A 23,803-nucleotide genomic window follows, 5' to 3' on the forward strand; every position below is an offset into this window, starting at 1 on the left:
CGACTATTCAACCATCAAGATTAATTGTCAAATTCAACAGAAGATCTTTGTTTCTTGGGACCTAGAACAAGCATCTGTTTTGTCCGAGTTTAAAAGTAGAAACTTTGCACAGGCTTCCAGCGAGGGCAATTTTGGGGCTTCACCATGTTTCATTGAAATGTACAGCAGTGTGTCATCCACATAGCAGTGAAAGTAAACATTATGTTTTTGAATGACATCCAAGAGGTAAAATATATAGTGAAACAATAGTGGTCCTAAAACGGAACCTTGAGGAACACCAAAATTTACAGTCGATTTGTCAGAGGACAAACCATCCATAGAGTGGACTTTGACAATTAAACAGTTTCGTTTTTCCACTAGTTTATCAAATGTGTTTCCAGTTTGTTATGTTGTTATTAACCCAACATTATTGAGGACATTATTATTAGGCTGCAGTAATGTTGAGATGCCAGTAGGGAGAGCTCTAGTCTAGAACACTGGAACCTTCAGTACTACTTTGATACAGCTGATGAGTAGTGATAGTCATGGGTTTTAAATGGAATGGGTTCTAATGGAATGACATCATGGAACGTTGACCTGTAAACAGAACTCAGAAGGGCAAGGCAGCACATTCTAAGAAATTGTTAACATTCTAAATAGTGAAGAGGGCTTGCCGTTGCGTCAGAAATCACTTGGAAACCACACTCAGCCCTCTGTAGTCGGCACATTGTTTAAATGGCTCTCTGTGTAGTCAAAATATCACATTGGAAATCTGAAACATTTAGCTAATTAAACAAATGTAGTCCCAGTCCTCAAATGAAGAAAGGCAATGAGATATGCAGTCTGTTGCGCAATTTCTATTGAAATACAGGAACATCCCTTTTCTGACATGCTGGTCTGGTCATCATGCATGTTAATGACTTAAAGAAGAAGTATAAGGACAGTTAAATGTGTCAACAAAAGAACTCACGCTAACTGACAGCAAATTGACTCACTGTACAACACCTCCACCCTTCACTCTGTAAGTACTCTTATCGATATCTTAAAATATAATTTTTGGTTATTTGTTTGTAGCTATAAGTCATAGACTTGAAGGTAATGTATCATTTGCTTCTTGTTATGTTTTGAGCTGTGTTTTGGTTGTTCCATCAGGGCCAGTATTCATTAAGTGTCTCAGTGTAGGAGTGTTGATCTACATAGGGATGAGATGAGTAACCAGGGTAAAAACTGCAGTGTGTGTGCACATGTGGGCCTGTGTGTGACAGTGGATTTATCTGAGAGCCCTTCAGGACCAGACTGATAGGGAGTAGGGTGGACATCTATACTATGTAGGATGTGTGTTTTAACTTTTCTACATCCATAACAACCAGCTCTCTAGACTTTGATACAGACTCCATGGGCCTTATGGGCCTTCCCTACAGATGCAGGGTACCTACACTACATTACCAAAAGTATGTGGACACGTGCTCGTCGAACTTCTAATTTAAAAAATCATGGGCATTAATACGGAGTTTGTCCCTACTATAATAGCCTACACAATTTGGGAAGGCTTTCCGCTAGATGTTGGTACATTGCTGCTTGGACTTGCTTCCATTCAGCCACAAGAGCATTGGTGAGGTTGGACGATTAGGCTTGGCTTGTAGTCGGCGTTCCAATTCATCCCAAAGGTGTTCATTGTGGTTGAGGTCAGGGCTCGGTCAGTTCTTCCACACCAATCTCGACAAACCATTTCTGTATGGACCTCGCTTTATCCACGGGGGCATTGTCATGCTGAAAGAGGAAAGGTCCTTCCTCAAACTGTTGCCACAAACTTGGAAGCACAGAATTGTCTAGAATGTCATTGTATGCTGTAGCGTTAAGAATTCCTTTCACTGGAACTAAGGGGTCTAGCCGAACCATGAAACAGCCCCAGAACATTATTCATCCTCCACCAAACTTTACAGTTGGCACTATGTTTTGGGGCTGTTAGTGTTCTATCATCCACCGAACCCAGAATCGTCCATCGAACTGCCAGATGGTGAATCACTCCAGAGAACACGTTTCCACTACTTCAGAGTCCAATGGCGACGAGTTTTACACCATTCCAGCCGATGAATAGTAAACCAACAAAAATTTGACCAACACACACACATAGTTGGTCCCCAGAAGTTGGTCCCCACAAGGTCAAATGCTTTGTCTAGGGGGTTTAGGGTTGAGGTTAGAATCAGTGTCAGGTTTAAGAGGGTTTCTGTTTATGCTGGTATCAAACCTTGGGTTGCGCAGGCCTATTGCAACTTTCTGCCCTGTTTCTATACTGTAGCCGACTGGTCTAGAGAGGGTGGGAGAACATGAAAGGTCGAAGTTCAACAACAGGAGGAAGACAACTATTGATTAAGTGCTGAGGTTAAAAAGGTTTAACTTTAAAACAAATGTTATATAATAAACTCATAATAAAACATGCAAACTGGATCAATGAAATAATCCCCCAAGTGCTAGGTTAAAGTACTTGATATAACAAAAATCAATATTAAATATAAGACTAGTTAGAATCAGGTTTAGGATCTAGGGTTAGGTTTAGTAGTTAAGGAAAATGGGATTTGAATGGGACTGAATTGTATGTCCCCACAAGGTTAGCTGCGCAAGACTGTGTGCATTTTAACTATGCTTTTGGGGACCTCTGGTCCTCACAAGAATAGTAAATGGACAAAAATGTTGTTAGTCCCCACAAGATCAAATACTATTTGTAGGGGGTTTACGGTATAGTTTTGATTTAGTGTTAGAATTAGGAGCTAGGGTTCGGCTTAATACGTTTTGGGGTTAGGGTTAAGGTAAGGGAAAATAGGATTCTGAATGGGACAGAATTTTGTGTCCCCACAAGGTTAATTGTACAAGACTGCGAGTCACTTGCTGTTTATCCTCACAGCTTGGGGATAGGAGCTATCATTGAACCTGGTGGTCAGTCTTTAGGCTGCTGTAGAGCTTGATGGACCATAGAGAATTGAACATTTATCCTCCTATTTTTGGGGTTCTTAGAATAAAACAGCTTCAGAACAGTCAATGTAGAAATATGTTTACAGTACTACTGTTGATCCATAATGCAAGAGACAGTACTCACAACCATATACAGAGGTTGGAACTTAATATTCCTGCAGCAACAGGAAAAGTGAATTATACTTAATAACCTCTTACATCTACACGTTCCGCTAGCGGAACGTCTGCTCCAATATCCAATGATGGGCGGGGCGCGAAATTCAAACTCCTCTAAATCCGAAAACTTACACTTTTCAAACATATGACTATGTTACAGCTATTTAAAGACAAGACTCTCCTTTATCTAACCAAACTGTCCGATTTCAAAAAGGCTTTACAGCGAAAGCAAAACATTAGATTATGTCAGCAGAGTACCCAGCCAGGAATAATCACACAGCCATTTTTCAAGCTAGCATATCATGTCACATAAACCCAAACCATATCTAAATGCAGCACTAACCTTTGATGATCTTCATCAGATGACACACCTAGGACATTGTGTTATACAATACATGCATGTCTGTTCAATCAAGTTCATATTTATATCAAAAACCAGCTTTTTACATTAGCATGTGACGTTCAGAACTAGCATTCCCACCGAACACTTCCGGTGATTTTACTAAATTACTCACGATAAACGTTCACAAAAAGCATAACAATTATTTTAAGAATTATAGATACAGAACTCCTCTATGCACTCGATATGTCCGATTTTAAAATAGCTTTTCGGATGAAGCACATTTTGCAATAATGTAAGTACATAGCCCGGCGTTACAGGGCTAGCTATTTAGACACCCACCCAGTGTAGCCTTCACCAAAATCACATTTCCTATAAGAAAAATGTTCTTACCTTGCTTGTTCTTCATCAGAATACACTGCCAGGACTTCTACTTCAATAACAAATGTAGGTTTGGTCCCAAATAATCCATCGTTATATCCAAACAGCGACGTTTTGTTCGTGCGTTCTAGACACTATCCCAACGCTAAATCTCGGCCACGAGCATGACGCAAAATATGACAAAAAATTTCGAAATATTCCATTACCGTACTTCGAAGCATGTCAACCGCTGTTTAAAACCAATATTTATGCAATTTATCTCGTAGAGAAGCGATAATATTCCGACCGGGAATCTGCCTGTCTGTAAACTGAGGAAAAAACCAAAAGCCGGGGGCGGGGCGTGTCACGCGCCTAAGGCTTAGTCCATTGACTGACCACTCAGCATTTGCTCTCGTGTGCTTCAGCCAGGGCTTTGAATGACATCATTCCTGTTTTTCCCGGGCTGTGAGACTCCATTGTTGACGTGAGAAGTGTCACGTAAGAGCAGAGATCCTTTGTAAACGACAGAGATAATAAAGAAGGGCAAGAAATGTTCAGACAGGGTACTTCCTGAACAGAAGCATCTCAGGTTTTTGCCTGCCATAGGAGTTCTGTTATACTCACAGACACCATTCAAACAGTTTCAGAAACTTTGGAGTGTTTTCTCTCCAAAGCTAATAATTATATGCATATTCCAGTTTCTGGGCAGGACTAATAATCAGATTAAATCGGGTACGTTTTTTATCCAGCCGTGAAATTACTGCCCCCTAGATGTAACAGGTTAATGTGGTGGTTGACACCATTTGTTAGGGAAAATCAAGTCTGACATTTTAAATTGAAAAATACAAACTTGTGTCATGTTGTATGAGTGGTAGGAGACAGGCACAGGAATACGTAATGTATACAAAACACAGGGATGAAACCCAAACAAAACAGCGAGGTTAAACCTCTAATAAATACACAGGACGAGACCCATAATAACAAGTGCACAATACATGTAGCACAAAAGCCGAAACAACAATGCACAGGTACTCACAAGACCAACAGACATGGGAACAATAACTGACCAAGACAATGGTGAACAGAGGGCAGATTTATACAATTACTAATCAGGGGAAATGGAAACCAGGTGTGCGTAATTAGACAGTTCAGTATGTCTAGAAGGCCAGTGATGTAGACTTCCAGAACTGGTGCACGGAATGAGCAGCAGTAACGGAGGGATCCCTGACAGTTAGAAGCCTTTTTAAACCTTGAATACAATACAAGTTTGCATTTCCTGCTGGGCGGGAAAATTCTCCACAACAAAAGAGTGATCAAATTAAGATCCAACGCCTGTAGCACAATACAGCACAACACAATATGAGCCTGGTTCATTTTCAGTAATGAGGCCCTGTACCCCATTTACAGTTTCTACTTCAATGTATCAGGTGGAGTTATTCACCAGCTATAGAGTGAGTTGTTGTTTATGTTTCTAAGACTGCAGGGTGGGAGATGCAACAATGGCATTGAGAACAGCAGGAAGTGTGTTGGTGGTCTGTCTCTGGTCTGTGACAGGTATGTTATCATTCATAATTGTATTATAGCATCCTTAGACATTTCTAAAAGCATACAGATCTTAATGATATTCTGGTGGGTTCAGTGGTGTCGTCTGTTAGGAATCTCCAATTCACTTTCATAGCTGCATTTCACACCTCAATAAGTGTAGCTGTGGTTACCATTTACAGTTAACTCAGCAACTACAGACACAAAGTGTGGACAAACCCTACTGTTAGTGTAAGCCAATAGGTAATACCCTTATGTGAATGTTTCAGTGGAACTGGGTCAGTTTGGCTGGGGAGTGACTTACACCAAGAAGAGTATCTGTGTATTGAAGGGGTCAACAGTGGACCTGGCCTGCACGTACAAGTATCCATGGTATAAAACAGTCAAAGCAACCTTCTGGTTCACTAAAAATGATGCTGAAGGGAATCCTGTGAGTCTGAGAGATGACCCAGATTACAAAGGTCGTGTGGAGTACAGTGTGGATAAGAGGAAAAGCCACACCCTGACAATCACAGACCTGAGAGAGAGCGACTCAGCTGAGTACTGGTTCACATTTACAACAGATCAGACCAGAAGGAGACATACTGACAGTCCTGGAGTCACTCTGTCTGTCACAGGTAGAGTTACATTCAATATACTGCTTTTCTGTTCAAATCTTTATTTATTTATTTAGTTGAGGTTTTGCAGGATGACATCTCTTGAGGAATCTCTCCAGGAATTGTGTACATGCATTATCATGCTGAAACAGGTGTCACGCCCTGACCATAGAGAGCCATTGTTTCTCTATGGTGTTGTAGGTCAGGGCGTGACTAGGGGGTGATCTAGTATATCTATGTCTATGTTGTGTTCTAGTTTTGTTTCTATGCTGGTGTTTTGTATGATTCCCAATTAGAGGCAGCTGGTAATCGTTGTCTCTAATTGGGGATCATATTTAAGTAGTTATTTTTCCCACTTGTGTTTTGTGGGATCTTGTTTTTGTGTAGTTGCCTGTGAGCACTGCATTTGCGTCACGGTTCGTTTGAGGCGTTTATTGTTTTTGTATTTTGTTGACGTTTCATGTTATAATAAAGATGTGGAATGCTACTCACGCTGCGCCTTGGTCCAATCATTACGACAAACGTGACAACAGGAGTTGATGGCAGTGGCGGAATGGCACGACAATGGGCCTCAGGATCTCATCACGGTATCTCTGTGCATTCAAATTGCCATCGATAAAATGCAATTGTGTTCGGTGTCCATTGCTTATGCCTGCCAATACCATAAACCCACCGCCACCATGGGGGTGCTCTGTTCACAACGTTGACATCAGCAAACTGCTCCTCCACAAGACACCATACAGGCTGTCTGCCCAGTACAGCTGAAACCGAGCTTTATTAGTGAAGATCGCACATCTCCAGCGTGCCAGTGACCATCAAAGGTGAGCATTTGCCCACTGAAGTCGGTTACAATGCCAAACTGCAGTCAGGTCAAGACCCTGGTCAGGACGACCAGTTTGTTTCCCTGAGACGGTTTCTTAGTTTGTGCAGAAATTCTTCAGTTATACAAATGCAGTTTCATCAGCTGTCCCGCAGGTGAAGAAGCTGGATTTGGAGGTCCTGGGATGGCGTGGTTACGTGTGGTCTGCTGTTGTGAGGCCGGTTGGACGTACTGATAAATCAATATGAAATTCTCTGGCAACAGCTCTGGTGGACATTCCTGCAGTCAGCATTCCAATTACACGCCCCCTCAAAACTTGGGGCATCTGTGGCATTGTGTTGTGTGACAAAACTGCACATTTTAGAGTGGCCTTTCATTGTCCCCAGCACAGGGTGCAACTGTGTAATGATGTAATGATCATGCTGTTTAATCAGCTTCTTCATATGCCACATGTTCCACCACCCACACGTGATGACATCACCTGGTTTCAATGATGTTTCTAGAGACAATATCTCTCTCATCACTCAATGCCTTGGTTTACCTCCACTGTATTCACATCCTACCATATCTTTGTCTGTACATTATACCTTGAAGCTATTTTATCGCCCCCAGCAACCTGCTCCTTTTACTCCCTGTTCCGGACGTCCTAGACGACCAATTCTCATAGCTTTTAGCCGTACCCTTATCCTACTCCTCTGTTCCTCTGGTGATGTAGAGGTGAATCCAGGCCCGGCAGTGCCTAGCTCCACTCCTATCCCCCAGGCGCTCTCTTTTGATGACTTCTGTAACCGTAATAGCCTTGGTTTCATGCATGTTAACATTAGAAGCCTCCTCCCTAAGTTTGTTTAATTCACTGCTTTAGCACACTCTGCCAACCCGGATGTCCTAGCCGTGTCTATATCCTGGCTTAGGAAGACCACCAAAAACTCTGAAATCTCCATCCCTAACTAGAACATTTACAGACAAGATAGAACGGCCAAAGGGGGCGGTGTTGCAATCTACTACAGAGAAAGCCTGCAGAGTTCTGTCCTACTATCCAGGTCTGTACCCAAACAATTTGAACTTCTACTTTTAAAAATCTATCTCTCTAAAAACAAGTCTCTCACCGTTGCCGCCTGCTATAGACCACCCTCTGCCCCCAGCTGTGCTCTGGACACCATATGTGAACTGATTTCCCCCCATCTATCTTCATACCTCGTGCTGCTAGGTGACCTAAACTGAGACATGCTTAACACCCCAGCAATACTACAATCTAAGCTTGATGCCCTCAATCTCACACAAATGATCAATGAACCTACCAGGTACCACCCCAAAGCCATAAACACGGGCACCCTCATAGATGTCATCCTAACCAACTTGCCCTCTAAATACACCTCTGCTGTTTTCAACCAAGATCTCAGCGATCACTGCCTCATTGCCTGCATCCGTAATGGGTCAGCGGTCAAACAACCTCCACTCATCACTGTCAAACGCTCCCTGAAACAATTCAGCAAGCAGGCCTTTCTAATCGACCTGGCCCGGGTATCCTGGAAGGATATTGACCTCATCCCTTCAGTAGAGAATATCCTAAATGATATCTTAATAACCGCCATCGATAACAAACAATACTGTGCAGCCGTATTCATTGACCTGATCAAGGCTTTCGACTCTGTCCATCACCACATCCTCATCAGCAGACTCAATAGCCTTGGTTTCTCAAATGATTGCCTCGCCTGGTTCACCAACTACTTCTCAGACAGAGCTCAGTGTGTCACATCGGAGGGCCTGTTGTCCGGGCCTCTGGCAGTCTCTATGGGGGTGCCACAGGGTTCAATTCTTGGGCTGACTCTTATTCTCTGTATACATCAATGATGTCGCTCTTGCTGCTGGTGAGTGTCTGATCCACCTCTACGCAGACAACACCATTCTGTATACTTCTGGCCCTTCTTTGTACACTGTGTTAACTTCTATGGGCTACGTGGGACGCTAGCAGTGAAATATCAGGGCGGCAAATTCAAATCAACAAAATCTCATAATTAAAATTTCTCAAACATACGACTATTTTACACTATTTTAAAGATGCACTTCTCCTTAATGTAACCACATTGTCCGATTTCAAAAAGGCTTTACAGCGAAAGCAAAACATTAGATTATGTTAGGAGAGTACATAGACAAAAATAATCACACAGCCATTTTCCAACCAAGGATATATGTCACAAAAACCCAAAACACAGCTAAATGAAGCACTAACCTTTGACGATCTTCATCAGATGACACTCCTAGGACATCATGTTACACAATACATGTATGTTTTGTAAGATAAAGTTCATATTTATATCCAAAAACAGCATTTTACATTGGCGCGTGATGTTCAGAAAATGTATTCCCACAAACTTTCGGTGAATGTGCACATCAATTTACAAAAATACTCATCATAAATGTTGACAAAATACATAACAACTATTTTAAGAATTATAGATACAGTACTCCTTTATGCAACCGCTGTGTCAGATTTTAAAATAGCTTTTCGGCCAAAGCACGTTTTTCAATATTCTGAGTACATAGCTCGCCATCAAAGCAAGCTATACAGACACCCGCCAAGTTCTGGGGTCACCTAAACTCAGAATTAGTACTATAAAAATTCTCTTACCTTTGCTGATCTTCGTCAGAATGCAGGACTGCTACTTTCACAAGAAATGTTGTTTATGTTCGAAATAATCCATATTTATGTCCAAATACCTCCATTTTGTTTGTGCGTACAGAGCACTATCCAAAGGCATAACGCGCGAGCGCAGTACCAGAGACGAACAGTCAAAATGTTCTATTACCATTCTTAGAAGCATGTCAAACGTTGTTTAAAATCAATCTTTATGGTATTTTCAACCTAAAATTGCATTAATATTCCAACCGGACAATAGCCTATTAATTCCAGAAGAAAAATAAGGAACGGTGCGCTCGCAGGATCGCGCATATCCAATCCCTTTGTCCCCAGGCAGTTTACTCAGTGACTGAGCTCCTATACTCTGCCCGGATACAGGAGACGGATGAAACAACTTTCTGAAGGCTTTTGACAGCCAACGGAAGCCTTAGGAAGTGCAACGTGACCCCACAGACACTGTAGTTTTGATAGGCATTCAAAAGAACTACAATTCTCAGATCTTCCACTTCCTGGTTGAATATTTCTCAGGTTTTTGCCTGCCATATGAGTTCTGTTATACTCACAGACACCATTCAAACAGTTTTACAAACTTCAGAGTTTTCTATCCAAGTCTACTAATAATATGCATATTCTAGTTTCTGGGCCAGAGAAGTAACCAGTTTATTTGGGTACGTTTTTCATCCGGCCATGAAAATACTGCCCCCTATACCTTAAGAAGTTAACTAACCTCCAGACGAGCTTCAATGCCATACAACTCTCCTTCCGTGGCCTCCAACTGCTCTTAAATACAAGTAAAACTAAATGCATGCTCTTCAACCGATCGCTGCCTGCACCTGCCCGCCCGTCCAGCATCACTACTCTGGACGGTTCTGACTTAGAATATGTGGACAACTACAAATACCTAGGTGTCTGGTTGGACTGTAAACTCTCCTTCCAGACTCACATTAAACATCTCCAATCCTAAATTAAATCTGGAATTGGCTTCCTGTTTCGCAACAAAGCATCTTTCACTCATACTGCCAAACACCCTTGTAAAACGGACCATCCTACCAATCCTCGACCTCGGCGATGTCATTTACAAAATAGCCTCCAATACCCTACTCAATAAATTGGATGTAGTCTATCACAGTACCATCCGTTTTGTCACCAAAGCCCCATATACTACCCACCACTGCGACCTGTACACTCTTGTTGGCTGGCCCTCGCTTCATACTCGTCGCCAAACCCACTGGCTCCAGGTCATCTACAAGACCCTGCTAGGTAAAGTTCCCCCTTATCTCAGCTCGCTGGTCACCATAGCAGCACCCACCTGTAGCATGCGCTCCAGCAGGTATATCTCTCTGGTCACCCCCAAAGCCAATTCCTCCTTCGGCCGCCTCTCCTTCTAGTTCTCTGCTGCCAAAGACTGGAACGAACTGCAAAAATCTCTAAAACTGGAAACACTTATCTCCCTCACTAGCTTTAAGCACCAGCTGTCAGTGCAGCTCAGAGATTACTGCACCTGTACATAGCCCATCTATAATTTAGCCCAAACAACAACCCTCTTCCCCTACTGTATTTATTTATTTAGCTCCTTTGCACCCCATTATTTCTACTTTGTACTTTCTTCCACTGCAAATCTACTATTCCAGTGTTTTACTTGCTATATTGTATTTACTTCGCCACCATGGCCTTTTTTGCCTTTACCCCCCTTATCTCACCTCATTTGCTCACTTTGTATATAGACTTATATTTCTACTATATTATTGACTGTTTGTTTTACTCCATGTGTAACTCTGTTGTATGTGTCAAACTGCTTTGCTTTATCTTGGCCAGGTCACAGTTGTAAATGAGAACTTGTTCTCAACTTGCCTACCTGGTTAAATAAAAAAACGTGTCAGGTGGATGGATCATCTTGGCAAAGAAGAAATGCTCACTAACAGGGATGTCGACAAGTTTGTGCACAGAATTTGAGCAAAATAAGCTTTTTGTATTTAAATAAAATTTTTGGGATCTTTATTTCAGCTCTTAACTTATGGAGCCAACACTTTACATGTTACATTTAAATTTTGTTCAGAGGACATACTGTACAGTATACATGCATAAAATGCATTTGGAAAAATATTTAGACCCCTTGACGTTTTCCACATTTTGTATTTTTGCAAATGTATAAAAAATCTAAATACCTTATTTACATAAGTATTCGGACCCTTTACTATGATACTCGAAATTGAGCTCAGGTGCATCCTGTTTCCATCGCTCATTCTTGAGATGTTTCTACAATTTGATTGGAGTCAACCTGTGGTAAGTTAACTTCTTTGGGATGGGGGCAGCATTTTCACGGCCGGATAAAAAACGTACCCGATTTAATCTGGTCACTACTCCTGCCCAGAAACTAGAATATGCATATAATTAGTAGATTTGGATAGAAAACACCCTAAAGTTTCTAAAACTGTTTGAATGGTGTCTGTGAGTATAACAGAACTCATTTGGCAGGCCAAAACCTGAGAAGATTCCATACAGGAAGTGCCCTGTCTGACAATTTGTTGTCCTTCTGTTGAATCACTATCGAAAATACAGCATCTGTGCTGTAACGTGACATTTTCTTAGGCTTCCATTGGCTCTCAGAAGCCGCCAGAAAGTGGAATGACGTCTCTCCTGTCTCTGGGCGAAAAACAGCAGGAGATTTTGTGAGTGGTCAGGCTGAGAATTCTCCATTTTTTTTCTTTCAGCCTTTGAATGAATACAACGTCGCCCAGTTGGAATATTATCGCTATTTTACGAGAAAAATACAGTTAAAAATTGATTTTAAACAGCGTTTGACATGCTTCAAAGTACGGTAATGGACTTTTTTTTTTTTTTTTGTCTCGAAATGCGCTCGCGCGTTACCCTTTGGATAGTGACCTGAACACACGAACAAAACGGAGGTATTTGCACATAACTATGGATTATTTGGAACAAAAACCAAAATTTTGTTGTGGAAGTAGCAGTCCTGGGAGTGCATTCTGACGAAGAACAGCAAAGGTAATCCAATTTTTCTAATAGTAATTCTGAGTTTAGTGATCACCGAACTTGTGTCAAAGTAGCTAGCCGTGATGGCTGAGCTACGTACTCAGATTATTGCAAAATGTGCTTTCGCCGAAAAGCTATTTTAAAATCTGACATAGAGATTGCATAAAGGAGTTCTGTATCTATAATTGTTATGTATTTTGTCAACGTTTATCATGAGTAATTTAGTAAATTCACCGGAAGTTTGCGGTGGGTATGCTAGTTCTGAACATCACATGCTAATGTAAAAGCTGGTTTTTGATATAAATATGAACTTGATTGAACAAAACATGCATGTATTGTATAACATAATGTCCTAGGAGTGTCATCTGATGAAGATCATCAAAGGTTAGTGCTGCATTTAGCTGTGTTTTGGGTTTTTGTGACATATGCTTGCTTGAAAAATGGCTGTGTGGTTATTTGTGTCTATATACTCTCCTGACATAATCTAATGTTTTGCTTTCGCTGTAAAGCCTTTTTGAAATCGGACAATGTGGTTAGATTAACGAGAGTCTTATCTTTCAAATGGTGTAAAATAGTCGTATGTTTGAAATATTGAAATTATAGCATTTGAGGTTTTCGTATTTCGCGCCACGCTCTTCCACTGGCTGTTGACGCTAACGTCCCACCTAGCCCAGACAGGTAAAATGGGGTCATAGTTTCAGAGGAACAACGCAGACTGTTACAGGTACAACTGTATATAATATTCAATGATTAACTGAGGTGTATGTGTTTAAAACAGAGGTGTATGTGGTACTATACATCTCATTTCAGGTTTGCAGGTGAAGGTGACTGTTTCAGAGGGACAGAGGACACTAACCTGTAGCACCACCTGTATTCTGACTGACAACCTCAACCCCATCTACATCTGGTACAAGAATGGACAGAATGTAAAAGAGGACTCCTCCTCCATGTACTCCATCAGCAGTGAGGATGCAGACAGCTATTACTGTGCTGTAAAAGGCCATGATGATCTCAGCTCTCCTGCAGTGTGTGAGTACAGTACAATAGCAAGTATCATGCATTCAGGCAAAAGAGACAGGTCTTACTTTATCAATCATTACAAAACAAAAATATTTTTTTTACTCATTGTCTATGTTACTTTCAATTATTATAATTATTATGAAAGTATTGCGACATTACCACTTCGGGACATTTATCTTTTACATCAGATGTCCCAAAGAACACCTCAGTGTCAGTCAGTCCCTCTGGTGAATTAGTGGAGGGCAGTTCAGTGACTCTCACCTGCAGCAGTGATGCCAACCCACCTGTGCACAAATACTCCTGGTACAAGAAGAATGTAACCTCACCAAAAGCATCAGGACAGAGTTACAGCATCACTAACATCAGCTCTGAGGACAGAGAATATTACTGTGAGGCTGAGAATACAATATTGTCTAAGAACTCTAGAGCTCTGATAATAAAATAAAATAATATTTGATATAAAGTGACTATGCATAGATAAAAAAAAACAGAGTAGCAGCAACATAGAAGAAGGGAGGGAGTCAATGCAAATAGTCTGGGTAGCCATTTGATTAGATGTTCAGGAGTCTTATGGCTTATAAACTTGGACCTAGACTACGCGCTCCAGTACCGCTTGCCGTGCGGTAGCAGAGAACAGTCTATGACTAGGGTGTCTGGAGTCTGTTACAATATTTAGGGCCTTCCTCTGACACCGCCTGGTATAGAGGTCCTGGATGGCAGGAAGCTTGCCCCAAGAGATGTACTGGGCCATACAGACTACCCTCTGTAGTGCCTTGTGGTTGGAGGCCGAGCAGTTGCCATACCAGGCAGTGATGCAACAAATCAGGATGCTCTCTATGGTGCAGCTGTAGAACTTTTTGAGGATCTGAGGACCCATGTCAACTCTTTTCAGTCTCCTGAGGTCGAATAGGTTTTGTCGTGCCCTCTTCACGAATGTTTTGTTGTACTTGGACCATGTTAGTTTGTTTGTGATGTGGACACCAAGAAACATGAATCTCTCAACCTGCTCCACTACAGCCCCATCGGTGAGAATAGGGGCGTGCTCAGTCCTCCTTTTCCTGTAGTCCACAATCTCCTTTGTCTTGATCACGTTGAGGGAGAGGTTGTTGTCCTGGCACCACACAGCCAGGTCTCTGACCTCCTCCCTATAGGCTGTCTCATCATTGTGTCATTGGCAACTTAACGATGGTTTTGGAGTCGTGCCTGGCCATGCAGTCATGAGTGAACAGGGAGTACAGGAGGGGACTGAGCACGCACCCCTGACGGGCCCCCGTGTTGAGGATCAGCGTGGCAGATGTGTTGTTACCTACCTTTGCCACCTGGGGGCGGAACATCAGGAAGTCCAGGATGTCACGCCTGCTCCCGCTCTCCCTCTGGCGCTCGAAGGCGCCAGACTGCCTTCATTACGCACACCTGTCACCATCATTACGCGCAGTTGCGCATCATTGGTCTCACCTGGACTCCATTACCTTGTTGATTGCCCATCCTATATTTATCTGTTCCTTAGTTATGTCCCTGAGTCAGCATTAATGTCGTTTTGTTTTCCGCTGTCCTTGTTTTGTTTCATGTTCCATCACGCGAGCCAGCAGCATACCACCCTGCATCCCACTACTGGCTTGCTTCTGAAGCTAAGCAGGGTTGGTCCTGGTCAGTCCCTGGATGGGAGACAAGATGCTGCTGGAAGTGGTGTTGGAGGGCCAGTAGGAGGCACTCTTTCCTCTGGTCTAAAATAAATATCCCAATGCGGCCTGGGGCAATCATTGCCCTGTGTAGGGTGCTGTCTTTTGGATGGGACGTTAAATGGGCCTCCTGACTTTCTGAGGTCATTAAAGATCCCAGGCCACTTATCGTAAGAGTTGGGGTGTTTACCCTGGTGTCCTGGCTAAATTCCCAATCTGGCCCTCAAACCATCATGGTCACCTAATAATCCCCAGTTTCCAATTGGCTCATTCATCCCCCTCCTCTCCCCTGTAACTATTCCCCAGGTTGTTGATGCAAATGAGAATGTGTTCTCAGGCAACTTACCTGGTAAAATAAAGGATAAATAAAATCCTTCATTAAATGTTCACTCCCTGTACCTGCTTCACATCTCCCAGCATCTGTCCTCACACAGGATCCAGTTGCAGAGGGAGGTGATTATTCCCAGGGTCCTTAGCTTAGTGATTAGCTTTTAAAAACCTCTTACATCTAGATGTTCCGCTAGCGGAACACCGCTCCAATATCCAATGATAGGGCGTGACGTGAATTACAAACTCCTCAAAAACTTCAATTTTTCAAACATATGACTATTTTACACCATTTTAAAGACAAGACTTTCCTTTATCTAACCACATTGTCCGATTTCAAAAAGGCTTTACAACGAAAGCAAAACATTAGATTATGTCAGAGTACCCAGCCAGAAATAATCACACAGCCATTTTTCAAGCTAGCATATAATGTCACAAAAACCAAAACCACAGCTAAATGCAGCACTAACCTTTGATGATCTTCATCAGATGACACTCCTAGGACATTATGTTATACAATACATGCATGTTTTGTTCAATCAAGTTCATATTTATATCAAAAAACAGCTTTTTACATTAGCATTTGACGTTCAGAACTAGCATTCCCACCAAACACTTCCGGTGAATTTACTAAATTACTCACGATAAACGTTCACAAAAAACATAACAATTATTTTAAGAATTATAGATACAGAACTCCTTTATGCAATCACTATGTCAGATTTTAAAATAGCTTTTTGGTGAAAGCACATTTTGCAATATTCTGAGTAGATAGCCCGGCCATCATGGCTAGCTATTTTGACACCCACCAAGTTTGGCACTCACCAAACTCAGATTTACTATTAGAAAAATTTGATTACCTTTGCTGTTCTTCGTCAGAATGCACTCCCAGGACTTGTACTTTACACCCAATGTTGTTTTGGTTCCAAATAATCCATAGTTATATCCAAATAGCGGCGTTTTGTTCTTGCGTTCAAGACACTATCTGCAGGGTGACGCGTCGGCGCATATCGTGACAAAAAAATGTCCCAATATTCCATTACCGTACTTCGAAGCATGTCAAACGCTGTTTAAAATAAATTTTTATGCGATTTTTCTTGTAAAATAGCGATAATATTCCGACCAGGAGACGTTGTTTTCATTCAAAGACTGAAAATGTAAAATTGACTCTTCATGTGCACGCGCACACCCGTTTCATTGTTCTCAGATCGACCACTATCCAAATGCGCTACTGTTTTTAAAGCCAGGGACTGCAGAGTCATCATTCCCCATTCTAGTGCCTTCTGAGAGCCTATGGGAGCCTTTGAAAATGTCACGTTACAGCACAGATGCTGTATTTTCGATAGTGATTCAACAGAAGGCCAAGAAATGGTCAGAGAGGGCACTTCCTGTATGCAATCTTCTCAGGTTTTGGCCTGCCATATGAGTTCTGTTATACTCACAGACACCATTCAAACAGTTTTAGAAACTTTAGGGTGTTTTCTATCCAAATCAAACAATTATATGCATATTCTAGTTTCTGGGCAGGGGTAATAACCAGATTAAATCGGGTACGTTTTTTTATCCGGCTGTGTAAATACTGCCCCCTATCCTAAATGGTCTTACTCACATCAGCATTGGAAAGCATGATCACACATTCGTCCGGAACAGCTGATGCTTTCATGCATGTTTCAGTGTTTCTTGCCTCGAAGCGAGCATAGAAGTAAATTAGCTCGTCTGATAGGCTCGTGTCGATTCGACCGTAGTCCTGTATTGACTCTTTGCCTGTTTGATAAGTCGTCGGAGGGCATACCGTGATTTCTTATAAGCTTCCGGGTTAGAGTCCCGCTCCTTGAAAGCCTCAGCTCTACTCTTTAGCTCAGTGCGGATGTTGCCTGTAATCCATGGCTTCTGGTTTGGGTATGTACGTACAGTCTCATTTTGGGACATCTCATCAATGCACTTATTGATGAAGCCAGTGACTAATGTGGTGTACTCCTCAATGCCATCGGAAGAATCCCGGAACATATTCCAGTCTGTGCTAGCAAAACAGTCTTGTAGCCTAGTGTCGTGTCTTTGGCATCATTCAACTGAAGACATGTTTATCAAGTCTCTGTAATTATTATTATTACGAGATTAAACTGATTAATCGTGTAACTGTAATTAACTAGGAGGTCGGGGCACCAAGGAAAATATTCAGATTACAAAGTTATAATTTTCCTAATATAACTTTCAGATATCATAATATCTGATCTATGAGTCTTCTGATTAATGATGTATTAGTTTACCTCACGTCAGTCTCATTCCAAACGTCGTAAATGGTTGGTTATCTGCACGAACCCAGTCTTCACTATGCGTCATCCATACATCAATTGTCTTAAAATCATTTATTTTCTAACTAAGTAATTCACCGAAATGTATAACAAACAGATATGGTTACAAGGAAATGATAGGAGAATGTGCCCTAGTGGGCTAAACCGGCTTGGCGGCTTGTTAGACAAGAGTTGATAATTATAACAATTGATATGCTAATTCTTTGCACATGAATGCTCACTCATTCGGGAACAATTGTAATCAATATATATATTTACACTGTGTGTCGTCACGATCTTTGTTGAAAAGTCCGTTCTGTTGGGGAGTTTTGTCCTCTCTCGCTCGGTTAGAATGGATATTTCAAAGTGACATTCATTAATGTCGTTATAGGACAGATGTTTCGTCGGTCTTCGTTCAATGATACCGAACTCCTAGCTGCAGACAAGTAATTAATATCAAAGACTTGTTATTATTCTGTCGGTATGAATAGTCTGAGAGTTTAACCACGTGGTATGGTTAAAGTTCAGAACGAGGAATGCATGGTCAAACCTTCAGCCAACTCTAATGGAGGTCAGCTCGGTCTGGTGATAGAAACCCTGGGTGGGGGTTATATTCGGAATGACAGAAAAAGGCTGTCTCATGATGCCAGGTCCCCTCTGTTCATGGGGGCGTGCCGATGACTTGGTGAAACTTTAAACAGAAATACAATTCTCTCACATTAACATCTTACAAGCATCCCAACATATTCCAAATAGCTTCATCCTTATTCATTCATTTTATACAACCATTAGATTTAAGTCTCACAACTGAGGCTATTATATTAACAGAGCCATGGTAATGTGGCCGTATTGTCTCATGAGTTACACAAAATTGTACCAAACGGACCAGTTCGTAGCTGGATTCTTCACCAATATTTTATACCTTCTCCAGAACATAAATGTCGTTCGATTCTCCAGTCCTGTGAGGTGGAAGAATTCCTGGGTTCTTTCTATGAAACCCACTCTCTCTTTATACTGTGGCCATGAGGCGGGACATTTTCTTAGGAATTTACGACCGCTCTCCCAGGCCTGGGTAGGGGTAGGTAGGGGAATGGTGCATAGAAAACCCAAAGAGGGCAATGTCATGACACTAGCATCTGCTCATCTGCCCACTTTTTTTATTGACAGTCACTGGTGCTTCTTGCTTTAGTTTTTCCTTGAAAGCAGGAATCAGGAGGATATAATTATGTTCAGATTTGCCAAATGGAGGGCGAGGGAGAGCTTTGAACGCGTCTCTGTGTGTGGAGTGAACATGCTCTAGAGTTTTTCTCTCTCTGGTAGCACATTTAACAAGCTGGTAGAAATGAGTTCAAATGGATTTAAGTTTCCCTGCATTAAAGTCCCCAAAACATACATGTATTGTATAACATCGGGGAGTGTCATCTGATAAAGATCGTCAAAGGTTAGTGCATAATTTAGCTGTGTTTTTCGGTTTCTGTGACATATACCCTTGCTTGGAAAATGGCTGTCTGATTATTTGTATCTATGTACTCTCCTAACATAATCTACTGTTTTGCTTTCGCTGTAAAGCCTTCTTGAAATCGGACAATGTGGTTAGATTAACGAGAGTCTTATCTTTAAAATGGTGTAAAATAGTTGATTGTTTGAGAAAATTGAATTGTGGTATTTTAGCTGTTTTTATATTTCGCGCCATGCCATCCCGTTGGCTAGGTGTCCCGCTGGCGGAACGCCTAGATGTAAGAAGTTTTAATGTGCCGTATTTAAGTTTATATTTAGTTTATTATATCATGCTATGTACTCATAATATCCATATTTCATTATAGGGAAACAAACCTCAGTTATGACTGAAGCTGTAGGAATCACAGTTGTTCTGGTTGTCATAACCTGTCTCATTGGCTTCTTGTGGTTCAGGTGAGTTCAAACGCATATTATTATGATTATTACACCTTAGTACTCTGATTTGTTTTTAAATTCATTCAGTCAATCTACACTTACATTTGAGTAATTTAGCGATGCTCTTATCTATGGCAACTTACAGGAGCAATTAAGGTTAAGTGCCTTGTACAAGGGCACATCGAGAGCTTTTGTTACCAAGTCGGCTGGGGATTCGAACCAGTGACATTTTGGTTACTGGCCCAAAGCTCTTAAATGCAAATTTGTGTTTTTAACATAAACTTCCACTAAAGATCAGTAGAGAGCAGAACTCACTCTCTCCCTCTTGACAGGAGAGCCACAGGAGGAAGTGATGACACAGCGGTCACACAGGTGACACATGAGTTACTTCTCAACCTCCAGCATTAATTTACTGTGTTAAGACCGTCTCTTTCATACTATTTTAACTGTTACCTTGTCACCACTCTCTCTCTACAGAGTGTGCATCCTGACCATAACATTGACACATACACAGGTCTGAACATAAAGACCATGTCCCCTGACTATGACACTCTGGCAGTAAGTCTCATAATGAATTAATGTGAGTGTGTTTGTGTTTTATACAGTACCTGAATGTGTTTAGAGAACATTATAGAGTGAGTGGTGTCTCAAAGAGCCCATACATGTAATGATGGGGCGGAAGCAGGTGCAGATTAAACGTTTTAATAAAACAACAAAACCAAGGACACAACACTAACATAAGGCAGTACGCCGATACACAAGAACAATACCAACTAGTGAGTGAACATGGTAGAGTGACATATTAAGGGGAGGAAATGAAGGCAATGGAGTCCAGGTGTGAATCATAATGATTCACAGGTGCGTGTAATAATTAGTGCCAGGTGTACGTAATGATGAATCCCAGGACCGGTGGTTAGTACTCTGGTGACCTCGTACGCGTGAGGGGAGGGGAGGGGAGGAGCAGAAGCAGACGTGACAATACATTCCCTTAACCTCCCTCCCTGCCTCCTTCCCTCCGTCCCGCTCTGCCTCCCTCTCTCTCTCTCTCCACAGAGTGTCCATCCTGATCCTAGCAGTGAGACGTACACACCTCTGAACATGAAGACCAGGTCACCAGAGTATGACACCCTGGCAGTGAGTTTGTGTGTGTATTTGTGTGTGGCAGGGTGTCCATAAAAATTATGCAAAGTGCTCATTCAGTGTCTTCTTTCAGAATGGGAGGGGCTCCCCCACTGACACAGCCCCTCAGATTGGGCTCCCGAGTGGCGCAGCAGTCTAAGGCACTGCATCTCTTAGTCACAACCAGCAGTGATTGGGAGTTCCATAGGGCGGTGCACAATTGGCCCAGCATCGTTCGAGTTTGGCCGGTGTAGGCCGTCATTGTAAATAAGAGTTTGACTTGCCTCGTTAAATAAAAAAATAAACAGAATTATAGATGCTGAGCCCTCTGATTATGAGAACTGAAAAGAACCACCACGGAATCTGGACTGCAGAGAACCACCACGGAATCTGGACTGCAGAGAACCACCACGGAATCTGGACAGCAGAGAACCACCACGGAATCTGGACTGCAGAGAACCACCACGGAATCTGGACTGCAGAGAACCACCACGGAATCTGGACTGCAGAGAACCACCACGGAATCTGGACTGCAGAGAACCACCACGGAATCTGGACTGCAGAGAACCACCACGGAATCTGGACTGCAGAGAACCACCACGGAATCTGGACTGCAGAGAACCACCACTGAACATGGACTACAGAAAACCACCACAGAAAATGTCCTGAAGAGAACCACCACAGAACATGGACTGAAGAGATCCACCAAAGAACATGGACTGTAGATCTTCTGCACCAAACCAAAGCTAGGCCTTACACCTCTATTCTCCTGCTGTCATATTGCTATCATATCTAGAAGGTTTTCCAGAGCATTAGTAATTAAGTAAATGCTGGAGATAATTATAATTAAGGAATGAGAATTTATGTAGATTGCTAAAAAATTTGATAGATTATGATTCTGCTCTTTTCTATGGGATTTTGCCATTTCCAGATTTTTTGATTAGCTAATGTACTTCTCTTAGTGACAAATATGGATAAGCTTGATAACAGCTTTTTAATGTGTATTGCTCTTGGACCAATGTGCTCTTGATATGTACAAATGATCAACTTTGTATTGCTGTTAGACATTATTCCGCAAAGACATTCATGAAAAGGAATGCTAATACCATAATCAAGCTTGTTTTATTGTCAAATTATTCATTATCTATATTATATAGAGTGTGATTCAGTGTCATTCATGCATCATGTTGTAAATAATCTCACAGTTTATGACAATAAATACAAATATTTTGGGGGGCGAAATATTACAGTTTAGCCTGTCATTCTTAATTGTCTGTTATCTTGAAAATCTTAAAGATGAATTCATACAGGTATTCCCCAGTACAGTAGACAGTTATTTTAATAATGAATGTAATCATTGGTTGTCAAGCATATACATTTAGGCGTGTTAGGCATTGCAGCCAACTTTAAGGTCCTGGAGTGGCCTAGCCAGTCTCCATACCTTAATCCCATAGAAAATCTGTGGAGGGAGCTGAAGGTTCGAGTTGCCAAAGCAGGCACAGGGTATACAGGGCCGTGGAGGCGCACTGGAGGTCCGGAGCTTAGGGCTGGCACACCCCGTCCTGGCTGGATGTTTATTTTAGCCCATCAAGGGCAGAGCGCTGGCACAGGACGCCCTGGCATCACAGCGCTGGCACAGGACGCCCAGGCGCCCTGGCATCACAGTGCGCAGAATTGGCGCAGGATATACTGGGCGGTGGAGACGCGCTGGAGGTCTGGAGCGTATGGCTGGCACAACCCGTCTTTGCTGGATGCTCAACCCAGCTCGACAACTGCAGGGCGCGGGCACAGATCGCACCGGGCTGTGAGTGCGCACTGGCGGCACAGTGCGCATCACCGCATAACACGTGCTTGCCCCGTCACTCGCTCCCCACGGTAAGCACGGGGAGTTGGCTCAGGTCTCCACCCTGACTCTGCCAAACTCCCCGTGTGCCCCCCCCCTACATTTTTTAGGGGGATGCCTCTCGTGCTTCCCTTGATGTTGGTTCTCCCCGGTCCAGCTTGTCTTCCCAGCAAGCGTACGCTGTTTGGCTTTCTTATATTAGGATCTTCTGTCACAATCACTGTCCTCGAACTCCGTGTCATAAATAAGCCAAGGCGCAGCATGCCGGTAATTCCACATCCTTTATTTAGAAGTGAAACAGAACAGAACAAAACAAACAGGATAAACAGAAAGAAATGTGACGTTCTGGGGCTGCTCAAAGGCAGCTACACAAAAACAAGATCCCACAACTAAAGGAGGGAAAAAGGGCTGCCTAAGTATGGTTCCCAGTCAGAGACAATGATACACAGCTGCCTCTGATTGGAAACCATACCTGGCCAAAACATAGAAATAAAATACATAGAATGCCCACCACATATCACACCCTGACCTAACTAAACAGAGAAAAACGGCTCTCTCAGGTCAGGGTGCGACAGAAAAGGCAATATTACGCAGGATGTTTACCCATCCAAGCGGACCTTATCGATTTACATAAACGATAAGCAGTATTACAGGATTTATATTTAATTTTATTCGACCATGCAAATGGACAATTGTCACCTCAAACTAGATTGAACAGAACAGTTCAACAGGGCAGATAGATAACCTGAACGAGACTGATCCCCCACCCGAGCTGAACGACTGCGTGAGCCAGACGAATTGAAAGACCCGCTGACAAGGACCAATTGAATCAGACAAATGGGCTGCGTCTGCTCGCAACTCAAACAGGTCTAATCAAATATATCCTGGCCATATGAAATCAGACAACATAGTCACAACTTAGACTGAACAACTGGTCAGATGAACCGTCTGAACAAATCAGATGAATAACCCCACTCAACTGAGCCAGTCAAAATAGACAGTGCACACAACTCTCCCTCTCCAATGGCCACACACCAATTACTATACTTATATTCAGGGTTGCAACCCTCAAAAGCGTCTTATTATACCCACAATATTTTGCATGCATTTCATTGAACTCAAAAGCTCCCAATATTTCTTTGGTTCGTCAAATTTGGAGAGACCTATGGTGACCTACCTCTGAAAACAAGTTCCTAGAGCAGACCACACAAGAACTCTACTATTATAGGTAAGAACTCT

The 23,803-nt window shown here is 42.3% G+C and overlaps 2 protein-coding genes across 3 annotated transcripts in view; both read left to right on the plus strand.

The window, feature by feature from the left end:
* The window catches only part of LOC115177745 (B-cell receptor CD22-like), a 107,799-nt gene that overhangs the window by 18,284 nt on the left and 65,712 nt on the right, over positions 1-23,803 (plus strand). The window lies entirely within an intron of this gene.
* LOC115177756 (uncharacterized) lies at positions 918-21,963 on the plus strand. 2 transcript variants are annotated; one of them, XM_029738728.1, is made up of 9 exons: positions 918-1,000; positions 5,282-5,359; positions 5,617-5,964; positions 13,203-13,421; positions 19,533-19,620; positions 19,935-19,974; positions 20,080-20,160; positions 20,656-20,736; positions 20,816-21,963. In XM_029738728.1, the coding sequence occupies exons 2-9, from the start codon at positions 5,305-5,307 to the stop codon at positions 20,879-20,881; spliced, it is 978 nt and encodes a 325-aa protein (XP_029594588.1). In that variant the 5' UTR covers positions 918-1,000; positions 5,282-5,304; the 3' UTR covers positions 20,882-21,963. The 2 variants fall into 2 exon arrangements, with proteins under 2 accessions (XP_029594588.1, XP_029594589.1); XM_029738729.1 differs by lacking the exon at positions 20,656-20,736.

Source organism: Salmo trutta, chromosome 38, assembly GCF_901001165.1.
Source record: "Salmo trutta chromosome 38, fSalTru1.1, whole genome shotgun sequence".
Taxonomy (NCBI): domain Eukaryota; kingdom Metazoa; phylum Chordata; class Actinopteri; order Salmoniformes; family Salmonidae; genus Salmo; species Salmo trutta.